This window comes from Camelina sativa, chromosome 15 (assembly GCF_000633955.1).
Source record: "Camelina sativa cultivar DH55 chromosome 15, Cs, whole genome shotgun sequence".
Classification (NCBI taxonomy): Eukaryota; Viridiplantae; Streptophyta; class Magnoliopsida; order Brassicales; family Brassicaceae; genus Camelina; species Camelina sativa.
Genome location: NC_025699.1, coordinates 24,656,342 through 24,675,508, shown reverse-complemented (window position 1 = coordinate 24,675,508; position 19,167 = coordinate 24,656,342). Strand labels below are relative to the sequence as shown.

The following is a 19,167-nucleotide window of genomic DNA, read 5'->3' as shown; positions in this document are numbered from 1 at the left end:
CCGCGGAGAGTTGCCGGAGTTGACCTGCGGAGAAAGTTTACCAAGATGGTGGTGGTTTTACAATTGTGTTTATTTGTTTTGTTTTTTTGATGAAATCCTTTAAAATTCTACCTCAAAGGGTATGATTTTGAGAAGAGTATTTTTTAACTAAAAAGCAAAGAAAAGTCTCTTAAAATCATTCAAAGTAGCATTTTTAGAAAAAGTTGTGATATTTTGAATAACAAGAGATTTTAAGTTGGTTTTATAAAGTATTGATTGAATAACAAGAGATTCTGAATTATTTTAAAGGATTTTATAAAAATCTTAGTTGAATAACATAGGATTTCATAAGACTTTTAAAAATTCTCAATTGAATAACAGAGGATTTTAAGAATACATTAAAATCTTTTAAAATGTTAGGTTCAATACCCCCCTCTAACATTTTAATTTGTCAAGATTTCAGCTTGGTTAACTCTTTAATATATATAATTAAGATAGACATCTTCCTTTCATGTTAGCTCTTCAATTTCTTGAATATAACTCTAGAATTTTTTTTAATAAGAATTTCATTTAATTTTATTGTTGACAACTTCTAAATATTAGAATATGAAAACCCCTTCTTCTTTGTTTCTGTATTTTGCTAAACCAACATTCTACAATTTTATTCAATTATCTTCCATTTGATAGTGAACAAAACTCCAATCTTCTTCAAATTTTTTTTTTTTTAGAGACAAACTTTCATGATTTTCTCTACAATATTAACAAATATCTCAATCACTGCTGCAACTCTTCAAACTATTGACAAAATTGTAACTCCTAAGACATCTCCCTCTGCACTCTCCTAGCAGCCATCTTCACTAACACCACTGATCTTGGTGAGTCCACAAATCCTGTCAAACTCATCAAGATGGTCTAAGGGGTCTTCCATTGGCAAACCATGGAACTTGTTTGCTTGAATCATAGAGATCAGACCACTCTTGATCTCATAGTTGTTGTTGGCAACTGCAGGAGGAACAATACCAGCTCTTTGGTTATGTGTGTTTGGTGCATCTCCAGCACCAATGTTCTTTGGCCTTTGATCTTGATTATCTTGTTGCTCCATTAGCAATTGTTGTTCTTGTTCTTGGAGGATTCTTGTTCTCTGCTGTCTCAGATCTCTTGGTGGGCAGTTGATGTGATCAAGAAGCCTTTGAAGATTCTGATGACCCTTGGATCTTGTTTGCATCAACTGACTCGGACAGGCACTCGGTCGAGCACAGGCTCGAGTTGAAGGTCGAGTCGACTGAGATGAGAAGTCTATTTGAATCCGGGTTGTGGCTCGATCAGGTACTCGATCGTGCAGACGGTCGAGTGCTTGCTCGAGTTGGTACCTGAGACTCAAAACAACCAAGCATAGGAAGAATCTTTATCAGGAGTGATCAAAGTAGCTCTAGAACTTAATCTTAGATTTATGTAGATCCTAATTGTCACAAACAAACACTCAAAATTGGCAACGGCGCCAAATTGAAACTTGCATTTTTGTGTGGTGATGAATGATGAATGATGAACAGGTGGAATGCAAGGGGATCAATTACCCTTATGTAGTTGTAGCATAAAGGATGTCAAACCAAAATGAGTGTGATGCAAGCAATCAAGATGTGAACACTTATCTAACTTAAGCCAAATATGATGATGATTTTTAACTAGCAACCTAATGAAAATAATGAAATGCAGAATGTAAAAACAACTAAGACAAGAGATACTAAATGCAAGGTAAACAATATGATCAAAACAGTAATGAAACTAACAAGAACAAGTATTAAACTAATGCAAGACAAGTAATGAAACAAGATCAAACATAAACTAAATGAATGCAACAGGAAATGAAATGAATGCAACAATAATGAAACAAGAATGATGAAACAAGGAGGTTGCAGGACATAAACAGGAAACTCTGGAACGAGCTCGAGCAAGCACTCGATCGGATGCTCGATCGAGTGGGTGGTCGAGTGGACAAATACGAGAAATAGAGCCAACCAAACAAAACAGAGCAAAACAAAAGCAAATCAAACAGCAAGCGATTAACAGGATTTAAACAGAGAAATTAATAGACAAAGAAGGTCCTAGGGATGGATTCATGGGCTGGACTTGGATTATGGTTATCTAAACTGGTCAACAAACCTCAATCAAACATGAGCTATCTCTAGACAATGATCTTCTAATACCTTGCTAATCCACTCTCATGGCAATAACAATCAAGCTTAGATACTCCTAGACCTAGCTCTCACTAGCTAAGAATATATAAATGCATGCAATAAACAACTAGATCATTAATGTCAAAAATCAAACAAAACATCTAATCTCTTAGCATGCTTAATGATAATCTCTAGATCTAGCCTTATCTAGCAACTTAGACATTGGTGTGATGCTAAGGAGCTTAAGATCTAACCTTACCCTCTCAGTATAAGGATATCATAGAGTATATCTAGTCTAGAAGAGATCTATAAACAAACAAGCTTGACCAATCTAAACAACCACAACCTTTATCCAGCCTAACCCATCCTTAAGATCCTAGCACACTACTCACAATCACTAAACATGATGAACAAAATCATAAACCCAGAGATCAATGAAACTTGCATGATTAGATAGATGAGATAGAGATCTACAATATTGAAGAAGAAATCAAACTCAAATTCTCAATACATAGAAAGTTATGGAACCAACAAGTATCAAAGATTTATTGAGACAAATATAAAAGTGGCTAATGATCTAAGCAAAAGAAAGCAAAAAGTAGATAAATCCCAAAAGGGTAAAAACTAAGTTTAGATATTGTTTCTGACTCTCTCTCCCTTAGTCTGACTTAGCCCTGGGCATTCGGATTTTCGGATCGGATCGGATCGGATAAATCGGGTTTCGGTTTTTTCGGATTGAGCTGTATGTAATCCGTTTAGAATCCGAATATAGTTCAGATCAGATCGGTTTGGATTGTTTCGGATTCGGTTCGGTTTTCAAATTTTTTTGAGAATCCGAAGAAATCCGAAAGATAACTAAAATCGGATTAAAATCCAGATTATAATCCGAATTATACTAAGAATCCGAACTATCCGAACCAATCCGAATAAACTACATTCAAAACTAGCCTAACTAATCTTTTAAACCATGTTCATAATCATGTTCATAAACTAAACAAAGTACTCCATCTCCAAGTTTCAAAATCCAAACCATAAAACTGAAATAACAAATAACTTCCAAAGAGAAGGTCTGAAAAAACTGAAACACAAGCGATATAAGTTCACTGATCCAAACACAATTCCAAACTTCCAAAAACAAAGACATCCAACTTCCAACTTCCAAGCATTCTTGATTCCTCTCTCAATCAGTTCAAACGTGGAATAATGTAGAAAAGAACCTGTGTAAAACACTAAAACGAAAAAACTTGATTCAAAGGAAGGAACAAGAAGAAAGCTGCAGAACATAAACCACTTAAAAATCATCGAATCTTTATTAAAAACAGACTTTTGGATCGGGTTTTAAGAAATTAAAAGTACCATGGACATGACTCATGAGCAACTCGAGGCTCTGTATAAACCACTTTTAAAGGGCTGAAAATAAGTAAAAGAGGTGAGACTTGTTCTGTTGTTCATACCTTATTATTTGTCTACTTCTAGTAGATAAGAGACTTCTCAATTCAGCTCCCCAAATTGCAATGAGAGAGACTCAAACTCTGAAAAAAAATAAAAAAATTAGACAAAGTTAATAAGTAATACTCAAATGCACAATTGAAAAATGATATAATGAAAAGGACTTACCTCTCTGAAGACTATCCTGCAGCTCAATTTCAGCAAGCATTTGCTGAGTAGTAACCACTTCTTTCTCACTCAACTGAATCTCACTCTTTAACCACTGCTGACTACACATGAGAACCTCAAGCATGTAATGACTCAAGCAACTCCTAAATGGGTCTAGGATTCTATTACTATTGCTGAAAGCAGATTCAGATGCAACAGAAGACACTTGCATAGCAAGCACATCCTTTGCTATTGAAGCTAAAACAAGATACTTAGCACCATTGATCCTCCACCATCCCAAGACATCAAATGGTATCCCAAGCTGGTTAGTTATCGGATTTTCCACTTTCTCCTTCAGATATAACTCCAACTCTGTACTTGCATCTTGAAAACCTATCTCATTTACCATCTCTTTGTACATAGTGTCCACCCTTTGATATTCAAGATCACTATCGAGATCCATTTTGTGATCAATATCACTTTGAGCTGATGGTGCAGCCGACTGTGACTGAGAGGATGAACCAACCATTGTCGCATCAATACTATACTCTTCAAACAGCTTTTCCAAAACACCATTGACTGACTTGCTAAGCTCCTTTGATTCTGAACTATCTTTACCATATAGCATATCAAAGCACATACCAGCAAACTTCATTTTGTTCCTCGGATCAAACACACTAGCTACAATTAGCATCTTATTTATTTTCTGCAAACCACCCCAATACTTATCAAACTTGTCTCTCATAGCCTTTGCCTTTAACTTGAGCTTCACATCAGAATTAGCGCTCAATGCTATAAGATTCTTTTCAATGGTAACAATCTCATTGTAACACTTATGAGAACAGACAGTATATGATGCTGAAACCACTAAGGTTGAGTTGTAGAAGATGACCAGAAACCTTACTAACCTCTCTATTTCATCCCAGTCTTCTTTAGTTGGTGGCCCAGTCCTCTTTTTTCCATCAACAATTTCACAGAAGTAATCATTATACAGCTTATCTTCAGCCTCCATCCTATCAAAAGCCAACCTGAATTTCAAAGCTCTTGTTAACATAAGAAATGTTGAATTCCATCTAGTTTTGCAGTCCAGTGACAAACTTCCCCTTGTCATTTTTCCTGATTCAACCTTCTGCTCAAAGGCTTCGAGTCTTTTACTTGAAGATCGAACATACTGAACACCATTTCGAATGGCCTCCACACGCTCATTAAGATCATGCAAACCATCCCTCACAACTAAATTAATGATGTGAGCACAGCAACGCAAATGCATGAACTTTCCACCTAACACAAATGCATCGTTTCCTATTAAGCTGAACGTCTCTTTAAACTTCTTCAGAGCATTCGTGTTGGCAGTAGCATTGTCAACTGTTATTGTGAAGATCTTCTTTATTCCCCATTCTGCCAAACAGTCAAGAAGGACAGAACTTATTGTTGACCCTGTATGGTCAAAGACGTGCTTAAACCCAATGATCATCTTCCTTAGGTGCCAATTTGCATCAACAAAGTGTGCTGTGATGACCATGTAGCTAGCTCCTGTCGTAGGTGCAACCCATATATCCGTTGTCAGAGAAATCCTTTGCTTATTAGCAGCAATAACCTTCATCAATTCTGCTTTCTTCTTCACATAAGTCTCCACAATGTCCCTAGTAGCTGTTCTTCGAGAGTGAGGTTTGTGAAGATTAACCTTTCTGCAGAAGTTTTTCCAAGCCAAACTTTCAATAAATGAAAGTGGCAATTCACCGAGAACAAGCATTTCATTAGATGCTTCCCTAAACACATCTTCAGTAACTTTGGACAGCTGCAAACTATCATTAGTAGGATTTATAACATGCTGAGTCTGACTTCTGCATTCTTTCCAGACCTTGTATTCCTTGCAGATTCCGAGATGATTTTTCAGACAAGAAGTTCCATTAGCTGTCGCACAACCCATCTCTCTAGTACAGTAATGACAACGGCATCTATCTTTCTCTCCTACGAGTCTTGTAAAATGATCCCATACCCATGACCTTGGTACTACCTTAGCCTTCTTCTTCTTATTCATCTTATCCTTAGGAACTGAACCATCTGCTTCTTCTTTCCTTTTGTTCCCAGTTTCATGACTTGTGTGACCAGCTTTAGGAGACTCAGACTCTACTTGTTCTCCATCTTTTTCATTTCCAAAATCATCTGCGGGTTTAGGTAAGGAAGAATCCATCTGCGGGTTTAAGAAAAGCAGAAAACCAATCAATCACAACTAAATCACACTGTCACAGAATTACTTTGCTAACATCCACACACTATGTTAAACAAAACCAATCAATCACGGTATTACTTCACAGAGTCACAAACAGTCACAAAATCACAACATTACTTCACAAACAGTCATAAAATCACAACATTACTTCACAAACAAATCAATCACAACATTACTCCACAAACAGTCAAAAAATGCAGATTATGACAAACATTTTACAAAAACAAATCAATCACAACATTACTTCACAAACAGTCAAAAAATGCAGATTATGACAAACATTTTACAAAAACGTTTGTAGCTAGCTCCTGTAAAATCAAACAAGGATAAAGGATTTGTGAAAGCATATGTTCCTAGTCCTACTACTACTTTCAAACTTTCAAGCAACCCACGACCAGACACAAAACTTTATAAACAGATCTAAAGTTCTGAACTTTGAACAAAAGATAAAGCTTCACATATACTTCAAAGGGAGAAACTAGAAACCATGAAATTAAACAAAGCTTAAATAGGAGAAAATGAAAGCGGAGAAGAAAGTACCTCTGAGTGATTCCTTGACACAATTGACAGGGGAGAAGGGATTCGTTGGAGAGTGTTTGACGGCTATCAACTAGGGTTTCTACTAGTGTGGAAATTGGGATTTGCATCTCAATATAAAGCAAAGGAACTAGGGCTGAGTTGTTGAGAGGCAGTCCGTAATCGGCAAAAGTTTTCTGTCGAGACTTGAGAAGGATCGAGAGAGTGAGAGTCGAGACAAAAGAAAAAGAGGTTTGGGGTGTCGAAGGACAAAGCTAGACAAAACAAAACAAAACGCAGAATAAAGAAATTAACAATGTGTCCTCGGTTTAGCGGATAACCGATCGGATTTCGGTTCGGATCGGTTTATATCCGAAATCCGATTCAAGATTAAAACAGAAACCGATCGGTTTTTACACAGTATCCGAATCCGATTAAAATCGGGTTTTTCGGATCGGTTCGGATCGGTTTAATCGGATTCGGTTTATTTGCCCAGGGCTAGTCTGACTTGTGGGCGGCCATGAGATACAAGGGACTTATATAGAAAAGTGGGGAAGCCCTAAATCTGTTAGCAGACAAAATAGGAAGGCGGCTCGGTCAACTCGACCGTGTGCTCGGTCGAGTGCCTGGTCAAGTGAACTCTTTTATGCTTCTTCTATCCGGTTGAGTCCTTCTCCGTACATAGTCGAGTGTCTGGTTGAGTGGGCGGTCGAGTGGACTTCTGGATCTTGATTCTTCAGCTCTAGCTCCCTTGTTTTCTTCACTTGATAGCTCCAATCCTCTTCAGCATTCCTTCCATGCTCCTTGGGATCCAAAATCACCTGTTTATGCAAGAAACTATGCAAACACAATGCAAATCTACTCTAATGCATAAACAGTCCTAAAGCTATACAATAATGACCAAACTAGATAGAAAATCATGCAAACGATGTGAATATGCTTAGGTAAAACAAGGTAAAATCTATGAACATCAACACCCCCAAACTTAGTCTTTGCTTGCCCTCAAGCAAATAAACAAGACATAAGAAGGTAGGTGAGGTTTGAAACTGGGATCTCAGCTCCTAAAGCTTGCTAATAAACTAGCTAGAATCAATGTCCAAGTTACTAGTACTATGATGCAAGTTGAATGAGCTGTACTTAAAAATTTTAGACAAGCCTATCACAACCTTAACTGATTCAAGCCTTAGACATCCATATGCATTCAAATAAACCATTTCCTTTGACATTCATTACTCAAGAACATGAATCAATTTATGCAATGCTTAAACTCATTTGGCTTGGAGATAAAGGTTTAGAGATAATGATGGTCTCTCTTTAGAGTGGGACTTATCAATATCAAGGTTCTCTCATAAAAATGGATTGAGCTTTAGAAGAAGGCTAAAGGTAAGAACAATTAGACACATACAAGAACAAAACATTGTCTACCCAAAGGTACCCAAAGTGTTTGATCCTATCATTCTAATCCCAAATTTTCCTAGTTCTACCCTTTATCTTCCTCTTTTCTCTTATACCCTTTTCTCTTTTGTTTTTAAGTCTTAGGAGAGGTTTCTTATTTGAATAATCTATTGGAATGAGGGTTTTTTACTTAATTACTATGGTTCCCTTTTCTTCTTATTTCTTAAGACATAAAAGCATTTTGCTAGACTCTTCTTTTCTTTTTTTCTTTTCTTTGACTAGAACCATCTTCAACAATCTTATACTTCCCATTCTTTCACTAGAGCATAAATTTGTGAAACACATTCCCCTCCTAAAGACTCTAACCTTTTCTTTCTCTTTTTCTCTTTTCTTTTCTTTTCTTTTTCAAAACAACCAAGTCCCAAACCCAACAAGTAAACCACCTAGTCCTATCTAGTTTGAAAATTGCAAACTAGAACTACACAAGGCTTTACTCTTGTCAGTTCAAACCTAACACTTTCTACCAAGCTCAATCCCAAAATAGGCCTCACACACACAAGAATAAACATGGCTTGAAAGAAGGGTGGGAGAAACTGATTTAAAAGTGAAATCAACAAAGAAAGATGATCCAAATATTTATATAGTATCCATGAGTTTAAAGCAATGCACAAATTGATAATTAAAAATCAATATTAGGTTCTTTATAAATAGGAAATGGCATCAAATCACAACATGCTTCAATTTAGACCATAATGCAGTTTAGGAATTCAAGGCTTGGTTCAATCTTATGCTTCTAACCACTCAACTAGCATCAAAATACTATTAATTTGGGCATTGATCCTTGTTTAATGAATCTTTACAAGCTAACAAGCCAAAATTCATCATAGATCCCTAATGCAAAAATTTAAAACAGTCTAAGTGAAACATTCTAAACAAGATCCTAATATGTAATGCAAACTACATGAACAATCTTTTTTTTTTTATAAAGATTTTTGCAAATTTTCAAATTTTTGTTTTTGTTTTTTTCTATGCCTTAGATGCAATGCAAATATAAACATGAATAAGAAAACAAAACACAACATCAAATACTATCTCAAACCCTCCCCCAAACTTAAATTACACAGTCCTCTGTGTAAGAGAAATTTGTAAGAGGATTCAAGACTAAAAACAAAATTAAACATATGCAATGGTATTTACAAAGGAAAGGTGATAGTGTTATCTCATGATTGTGGAAGAAGCTGTCCACATCCTCATTCATGCTCTCATAGGTGTAGTTGGGGTCATGTTGCTGGCTTGAAGAGGGAGAAGGAGGCAACTCGACGATGGCCATCGACTGGTACTCGGTCGAGTGCTCGGTCGAGTGGGTCGGTCAAGTTGGTGCAGGAGGGAAAAATTGCTGGCCTTGCTACTGGTAGAATTGCTGAAATAGGGCTGGATCCATGAAGTATTAGGGTTGGAAGGGAGGGTAACCTGGATAGCCTGGATAGCCTACTGGAGCTGGGAAACCATAAGGAGGTCTGGACAGGTACTCGGTCCGAGTCCATTGGAGGTGCTCGGTCGAGTGGGTGCTCGAGTGATCCGGTCGAGTGCCTTGGAAACTATTGTTCTGGGCGACTTGAACCTCTCCTCCTCTGAATTGGCTCATCCATTGAAGCTCTAGCTGGTACCACTGGGTTTTCAGCTCTAGACAAAGCTCTAGTTGAGCTACTCCTCCTCAAAGGGCTAAATGGTGTTGGTGATGAGTTCCCACTCTTCAATTCAGCAATCTCCTTCTTTAAGCCCTTGATGGACTTAGTCATCCTTCCCATCTTCTTCTTCAGCTTGTCAAAGTTCTTCCCATGCCACTTGTTCCACTTTTGTAGGAGTGTCAACCTCTTGTTATTCTCCCTCACTCCTCTACTATCTCTTAGGCTTGGCTCATAATCTTCAAAATAAAATTGCTCTTCCCCATCAGCCATCTCCACATCTCCAGCTTGGTCTACTCTCACTTGAGCTGTCCCATCAAACAAATATTCATCAGCTGGCCAAAAATCAATGTTTAGCCCTTCACTTATGGTGTTAAGAGCCTTGTTGGGTAGAACAAGTTGAGCTTTCCCTAGTGTAGGATGCTCAAAGTTGAAGAGGTGCTTCCCATGGTGCATCTCCTTGGCTAGTATGAGAGTGGAGGTGAGGTAGTTGGTGTCAATCCATCTTGGCATGGCCTTCTCTCCTTTAAGTGGTACCTTGGCAGCTAGTAGCATTGGAGTGATGTTGCCTCCAATGGTTAGAACTCCCATTGAGCCTCTCTTGTGCAGCTTGCTCACCCAGCTTCTATAATAGATCAATCGGTCAATGAGGACCATAGCAAGATCAGTCTCCACACTGCTCCCAAGGATAATGATTCCATCTCTTGCTTGAAGGATGATGTCATTGAGTGCCACATCAATCATCTTGATCTCACCCTCATTCAAATTACCAATCTTTTTCTAGTAAAGAAAGTGTTTGCTAAGGCCTTGTGGAAGTACCTTAGGACTAAGCTCTTTATCCTTGAGCTCTTGGACTTGGAGGATGAGTAGATGTTGCTATCTCCAATGGTTTCCCAAACAGCAAAGAGTTTTTTAATCACTCAAAGGCAACAAGGGTAAAATTTATTTGGAGACTCGATTCCGAGACTTGAAATTATTTTTATCAAGCAACAAAAAAAAGAACAACTTGAACTGATGTAAATATAAAGGAGATGTTTAAAACTATTGTTTGACGATATTCAAAACCACATATTATAAGTCAATTGCATAACACTATGTTCAAATCTAAATTCTATAGTGATGACATCCCCTGGATTAAGAAGAACTCTTTAATTAAATTGGAGTCTTCACAAACAATGGGACAGAGAAAATAGAAATATCATACATATAATATAAATATAATTTCATTTTGACATCAACAAGAACAAAAAAAAAATTACATTAGAAAATTATCTTACTCTGACCTTTCCTCTCAACAAATTAATCAAATAAAATAAAACATAAAATAATCATAGATTGAATATAAAATTAAAGTGATATATATATATAATCTTCAACAAAAATTGTATATAAATCATTTAAATAGTAACACTGCAAATCAAATCAGCATAACATACCTTTACAATCTAAAAAATGAGATAGATGGTTTACAAAAACAAGTAGCAGGGTAGAGATAAAAGGAGACAAACAGAGAGAAGAAAGTTACAAATCAAAAATGGTTGAAGTAGCGTACATAAATTTTCTTTGGATATGTAAAATTGTGGTAGATAGAAAGGTAATCCTCTATTTATAATCATATAACGATATGGATTAATAACTGTCAGATGAATCTCCACTGTAGACATAAAGATTTAGTCATTAAAAAGTCCTAGATTTTTTTCTATTCAATGTATTCAAGACTATCCATTAATCTTTTGACTATTTTTTGAAAAACATAATTAACATAAATGTGAAATATTATTATTTTTCTATTTTACATAATATTTTCTACATATGTATGGTTTATTCAACTATTTTTTAGAAAAAAGAGTTAAAGAGGTTGAATCAACATGCACCCATAAATATTGAATCATATGTGTTTAAATGTTTAGTCATTTTAATTTGATTATGACTTCCGAAGAGATTTTCATTTGAATATGAAATATTCTCTTATATAAACTTTTAAATTACTATTAAGACAAAAAATTTATTTCAAACACACAATTTTTAAAAATATGAAATATATCACATTATACTCTTTTAAAAAATCAAATCTGATAAAAATCATGAATTTATATTTAAACATTATACTATTTTTCTTTCTCTTATTCGTCAGCTTTCTCACATTCTTCTACTCAATAATCATTCAAAATCTCTTTTTTACACCACCACACAACTTGTTAACCAATCAAACTCCACGACCAAAATCATTGCCTCTTTTCTTGTTAAATTTGTGCAATTCATGAAAACCAACATAATCACCACATGCACTCAATTACTGATACTTTCACCGTATACTTACTCGGTTTTAGATTCATACGTATTGAAACTTCTCAAATCAAAATCTTTAATACTACAAAATTGTATATTTTTAAACCAAAATCTTTAATACTACAAAATTATAAATTACTTGGAAAGAAAGTAATATGAACAAATATATAGCTAATAAAACATGTGTGCTTGTCATCGATCCTTCTTTCTTAAACCCAGAAATACTGAAAGAATATCAACTCATCTATAAAATCATACACAAAAACATGTATTAACGCTCATAAGATATAAAAAAGGAGATAAATAAGATATTTTCAAAATATTTGAAAATTGAATATATAATATTTACTAATACTTAAACTTTAAAATTTTTAATAGAGTTTAAATATTTATAATCTTAAATGTTAGGTATAGTTTAAATATTTATAACATTTTTATTTTTTTAGAGTTAAATATTAATTATACTTAAACTTTTGATAATATTTTAAACTTTCTATGGAAGTATTTATAGAATTTCTAAACATTCTATTAAGTTCAAATATTTATAATATTTGGATCTTTTAAAAATTTCAATAATTATAATATTTTAACATTTCAACTCCATCCAAAGTTTTAATACTTTAAACTTTTTAAAATATTATAATATTTTGAAACTTTTTAGAAGTTTTAATTTGCTATTAGAAACCAAATAAAACTTTTAAATTTGGACACCTAATAAATCAAACTTACTGTTCATTTGTAGTTGGAAGGATATTAGTCTTATTTATAATGGTTAATTATTTGCTACACGTGGGTTTATTTGATAAAAATTATATATGATTGATGACAGTTATGAAATATTAGCTTATATAAAATTTTGAATTACAATTGATTGGTGAAAATTTTAAACTTTTATTTCAGATACAAAATTTTTTAAAAATTTAAAAGTCACTTGTGCTAAAAATTCAAATCTGATAAAAAGAATTATGAAATTATTTGGACGTCCAGGCGAGCTGGATCAAACTGGTGACCTAGCATATCCTAAACCGTTTCTTTCATCAGACAAACAAAACATTTTTATAATCATGAAATAATCTTGTTTTCTCATAGTTAATTAACCACCTCCATCTATATCTTTGTGATTTGTTATTCACTATTTTCTTGTTCTTCATATTCATTCTCATCATTTTCATTGTCAAATTTGCATGATAAATGTCATCGTTACTTTTACCGTTTGGTTCTTTGTTATACTCTTCTTCTTCCTCTTCCTCATCAGCTTTCTCACATTCTTTCACTGAATAATCATTTAAACCCTTTTTTTAGACTACCACACAACTTGTTAACTTATCAAACTCTAAGACCAAAATCATTACCTCTTGTCTCGTAAAATTTTTGCAATTCACGGACCAACTTAGTCACTACATGCACCCAATTATTAATACTTTCACCTGTATACTTACTCGGTTTTAGATCCACACATATTGAAACTTTTCAAACCAAAATCCTTAATAGTACAAAATTGCAAATTACTTGTAGAGAAAGTAATATGAACACATGTATAGCTAATAAAACATGTGTGCTTGTCATCGATCCTTCTTCTTTAAACCACAAAAACTAACTCAAACAACATCAAATCAAGATCTTGCGACGTCAATCCTTCTTCTTTTGATCCAAAAATAATTTTACAGAAACAATAATAAATCATCTATTAAGTCATACATAAAAATATGTTTAAAATTTTTGAGAGTTAAATATTAATAATACTTAAACTTCTTATAGAGTTTAAATATTTATAATATTTTAAACTTTCAATGGAGGTATTTATAATATTTTTAAACATCCCATAAAGTTTAAATATTTATAATATTTGAACCTTTTAAATTTTTTTAGAGTTAAATATTAATAATAATTAAATTTCTTACATAGTTTAAATATTTATAATATTTTAAACTTTCAATGGAGGTATTTAAAATATTTTTAAACATCCTATAAAATTTAAAAATTTATAATATTTGAACATTTTACAATAATTATAATACTTTAAACTTTAAAAAAATTTAAATTTGGATCATATGATATATAGAAATGTTAAAAAATGTTAATTAGTGACATGTCAAATCCCTATTAGTTATTAAAATTCTAGGTGGACAGCCTTAGGAACTTATTTTTATTTAGTATAGATTTGGTTTTTAAGTTTGTTTATGTCATAATTGACGTCATAATAAACCCAAGATATGTTGTAAAAAAATAAAAAATAAACCCAAGATATAAATATAATCACTTAAACAGCCCAAATCCAAATCGACATTGAGTGTTAAAACTGAGAGACAACAAACCCTAATTTAAAGTCTTAAGGATGCTGCCAGTGTCCTCGTCCCGTCAAAGTCCACCGCCGTCTCCCAAAATGGCGTCACCTTCTTCGCTGTCTCTTGCCACCGTCTCACGTAGAGGGTTTGTTACTTTCCGAAGTTCGATAGTGTTTTTTTTTTCTTCCCTTATTGGCGAAAATTGAATCGAATCTGAAACGAATTAATTGTTTTGTAGATCTGAATCTCCGAGCAAGAAGGCCCTGAATCTGAGCTTCGCTGACCTTCCATCAGACCTCCTAGGTACAATAATGTCTTATCTTGTCTTGGAAGACAACATCCGTGCATCTTCGGTTTGTAAGTCATGGCGTGAAGCTGCTGTATCCGTCCGTATAGTAGATAAGCATCCTTGGCTTATGTGCTTTCGTAAACGTGGCAACTTGGTTGAACTCCGCGATCCGTTACATTGGAATTTGTACACTTTGAGTTTGCCAGAGTTAGCTGACTCCACTGTGGGTTACTCAAGAGACGGCTGGTTACTTATGGATAAAACTAGATCGAAAGACGTGTTCTTCTTCAATCCGTTTTCTCGGGAGGTCATAACCTTGCCAGAGTGTGAGCTGGATTTCGATAGGATTGCGTTCTCTTGTCCTCCTACATCAGATAACTGTGTGGTGGTAGCTATAAGGTTTCCAGATTATTCTGCCACGATCAGCACTTGCCATCCTGGAGATGATAAGTGGGTTACTGCTACATTCCCTAATCATATAAGGGCTCATAAGCTGAGCAACCTTGTCTACCAGAATGATCGATTCTATTGCTTTAATTCAGAAGGAACTTTGTCTTCGTTTAACCCATCTTCATGTAGGTGGAGTTACATTTGTGCACCTAAACTCAGATGCCCGTATATCTACGATGGAAAATATGCATGTAAGGAGAAGGCAGTTTCCTTGGCAGAGAAGGAAGGAGAGCTCTTTGTCATATTTACGTGCAGCAACGAGAGGCCAATGGTGTATAAATTACTAGTCTCTTTGAAGTGGGAGGAGATGAGTACGTCTACATTTGATGGCTTGACGATATTTCTCGGTTTTTGTAACTCGGAGTTAAGAACTAATCTCCCATGGATGAGGAACAATATCTATTTCTCAAGGTTTGGTTACAATCGTAAACGTTGTGTATCCTACTCGTTTGATGAAAGCAGGTACAATCCGTGCAAAGAATGGCAGAACTGGATAGAACTATGTCCTCCTCAAAGCCTCTGGCTCGATCCGCCTCCGAAAAATGTGTTAGACCTTATGTTAAGCTCTCTGCATAACAATTGAGAAGGTTTGTTTTTCTTGTGTTAATGTGTAATTGGGGGATTTGGGAGTTCTCACTGTTGTGTTTATGCTAACCAGAACTGTTTCGGCTTGTACTTTAGATTCAGTTTTATGTATTATTAATGACTGTATGTGCGAAATTATAAGATTCAGTGTTATGCAAACTTACTTTAATTTTAACTTTCGTATGTGACTGGTTCGGGTTTATGAAATATTTTTAGATTTATTCTCTTTAACTTACAAAGTCTTTTGCTGTGACTGATTTTTTTATTTTTCATATCATTCATACAGTAGTTCTTGCCTGAAACTTTAAATATCTAGATATATGAATGTTGCTTTCATACGCTGTTTTAAAAAAAAAAATAATAAAGGAGACAATGAAAATAAAGTGACTTCAGGGATTTTCTAAGGTTTAGTTTATTTAAAGATTTTTTTTATAGCTAATTTTTTCGAATCACACTTTATCATCCTTAAAGCTCAATTAAACTTTCTCATAAGTCATAAATTATAACCCACTTACATTCTTTTTTTTTCAACCAAACATTAAATTAAAAAATGACTCCAAAATTAGTTGCCCAAACCGGATGGTAAGAGCTTACAAAAGAAATTTCGGAAAATAAAGATCTCGAAAAACGAGCAAGACAATCTGTCCTCACATTTGACACTCGCAGGATCCTAGTAAGAGTTAAGAAAGGGAATGATGATCTGAGCAAAGTGAAATCGTCTAGCAGATTCGAAAAAGCGGGGCATTTGTCAGGGGACTGCACCATCGCGACTAACTCTGCATAATCCATCTATAAAATTTTGACAGTCAACACCAACCGCCAGGAGAGACTCTAAAGCCCAAATCAAGGCTTGTAACTCTGAGTGTAGGGGTGTAAGGCTGCGTCTAAGACTCCGTGCTCCCAATAGTAACATCGTATTCTCACTATTACAATACCACCAACCCAGATCCACAAAAAGATCTGAACTCTTCTAGAATCCATCAACCTGGCATCGGAGAAAAGGATCACTGACCTCCAAGGTTGATGAAGTATCCAGGTATCTTGCAATAAAAGACTTGGCCTCCTCCCACCATAATTTATCATTACCTTTTTTTTTGTTTGTTAATTACCTTGTTTTTCTTTTCTTTCTTTCATAAAGTCATTAATTTATAGTTTCAATGTTAAGTAAAAATCTATCTTTCAAATTCAAATATTTTTTTGCCCAAGAAGGTCAAAATTTTAGAGGAACATTTTAATTTCACATTTCCAGTAAACAATTCTAAAAAATGATCCATGTATATAAATAAAAGAGTTCTATAAAGGAGTTCTATAAAAGATTTCTATAAGTAACAGTAATTTAGTTGTCAACTTTATAATCATTTTCTTAACAAAATACCTTTTTATTCATTGTGTTTAATTCCATGTTCTTCTACTAGAGTATTTAAAGTCTATAATAGTTTTAACGTTAAGTAGAATGTACTCTACAAGAATCTGTGCATAATTATTAGTATTAGATTTTGTTTCGGCGAGTCGCGCGGAAGTTTATATTCTCTTCTATCAATATAATTTTTTGAACATAAATATAACTTCAATTTTAAAATATAAATCTTTGAGCATGAATCTATATAACACTTAGGGGGTGTATTCAAAACAGAATTTGGAAGGATTTTGGAGGATTTATGATATTCTGGATTTTAGGAGATTTACAGTGAGTTTTTAAGGTAGTTTGATGGATTTATTATTATTTTTTTATTTTTGAAAAAAAAAATAGTTTGTGATTTGATGAGATTTGGTGAGACTTAAGTGAGTTTTTAAGAGATTCTCAAGTCCAAACTTGAGGTGTTCATATAGCATACACAAAGAATGCATTGAACATATTCATATGTATAGAGGTTGGTTTTTGGTTTTTTGGCAATTTGAGAATGAACAGACACCACCGTAATTTGCATCATGAAGCATTTACCCTAATTTCGAGAGTATATATACTTAACAACTAACTCTAATAAAATAAATAAAACAAGACGTGAAGTCCATAATTAACACACAAAAAAACAGAGAAAGGAGAAGAGAGAGAGCCCAGAAACGACGAGAGAGGAGAAGAGAACAGAGAAAGATCGAGAGAGAGAGCCCAGAATTTTGTAATTCGTAATTTGTTTTTTTAAACCAATCCTTCAAAAATACCCTCTGGAAGGTGAGATTTTTTAAATAGGATTTCCCTTACAAAATTGTACCCAAAGTCTCTCACAATTACTATTATGTTTTTCTAAAAAAAAAAGAATTTTGTTTTGAATAAAAGTGGATTTGTTATAATTTTTGTAAATTGTTGATTGAATAACATTGGATTGTGAGTGATTTTGAATGATTTTTAACAAATTTCATATTCAATGACAGTGAATTTGAGATGTGATTTTAAAATCACTAGTTGAATAACAGGGGATTTTTTTAAAAATCACAAATCCTCCCAAATTCTGTTTTGAATATATATATAACATATTTTACTAATCGATATATAACATATATGTATATATATATATATATTTTTTTTTTTGAACAAAAACAACATATCTATTATTGATGATAATGTTTGATTGACAAATAGATAATTATATATATAACTTGTGGTAACAATGATCACTTGAAAAATTTGGGGAAAGCATAAACGGCATCGACGACAAGCTCATGATATTTTATCTCTTTGTTTTTTTTAACAACAACTCGTAATCTTTTATCTCTAAGAGAGGTTCTTTCTTATTAATATTTCATGAAAATACTTTTTTAAAAGGTTTTGATGAGGTTAATTATCGATTGTGGACCTAATGATAGATATCATTTATGATTAGATGCTGATAATTAAAAACGTACACCACTTCATATAAAATGCAAATATACCGAGTCTCACCAACACTATTTACGCCCTGAATGGAAGCATATAATTTGCGGTATTGACAAAAAAAATTATGAATAACGCAAAGAAAGAGATGGGTGCGTTTTTTGGAAAGAGATGGGTGCGTTTGTGGTTTTGTACCCATCTCTTTCACAAAAGAAATTATGAATAACACAAATTATTTATAATTTTCCTTTTGCACCCATGAATTTGTGGTTTTTAAAATAAACAAAAGAAAGAGATGGGTGCGTTTTTTGGAAAGAGAAAATGCCTTGGACTGCAGTACAAATACAAAGAAGTTATTAAGCAAGCAGTGGTCGGAGGAAAACGCAAAGGATTATATTATATTTATATATTTTATTATTTTTTATTATTAAAAATAATATATATCTATTATTTTTTCTCTAACATATATACTTCTACCTAGGCTATTTATTCTCCTCTCTTTTTTCTTATATCATTGTTATATAATATTAAAATAATATAATATTTTAATTTCACTATTATTGGATAAATATTAAAGTAACATGTGATATTTTGGTATATTGAATTTGTTAAAACATGTTATAAAAAATTGTTTCTTAATTTAATAAATTATGAATAAAAAAATAAATAATAATTAATTTACATATGTAGATAGGTACAAAAATTAATAATTTACAAATAAGATTTTAGTTGTGCATAAAATAATTAAATAAGGAGTTAAATTTTTAATAACTTGGCCTGAATAGTATTCATATACGTCAAAAACATCCTTTAAGGCCTGACAGTTTCGGTTGTTTGCTCTACAAAAGAATAAACTATCATCTGCAAATTGTAGATGAGTAA

The 19,167-nt window shown here is 33.6% G+C and overlaps 1 protein-coding gene across 1 annotated transcript; it reads left to right on the top strand.

The window, feature by feature from the left end:
• LOC104747455 (F-box protein At4g00893-like) lies at nt 14,173-15,618 on the top strand. The gene is made up of 2 exons (XM_010469086.2): nt 14,173-14,297; nt 14,391-15,618. Exons 1-2 carry the CDS (start codon nt 14,203-14,205, stop codon nt 15,472-15,474), a joined length of 1,179 nt encoding a protein of 392 aa, XP_010467388.1. The 5' UTR covers nt 14,173-14,202; the 3' UTR covers nt 15,475-15,618.

Excerpts from the sequence above, each read along its gene's own strand:
- LOC104747455 (XM_010469086.2), top strand. The coding sequence starts at position 14,203 with ATGCTGCCAGTGTCCTCGTCCCGTCAAAGTCCACCGCCGTCTCCCAAA. Across the intron at positions 14,298-14,390 it reads GCCACCGTCTCACGTAGAGG|ATCTGAATCTCCGAGCAAGA; the intron begins GTTTGTTACTTT and ends ATTGTTTTGTAG.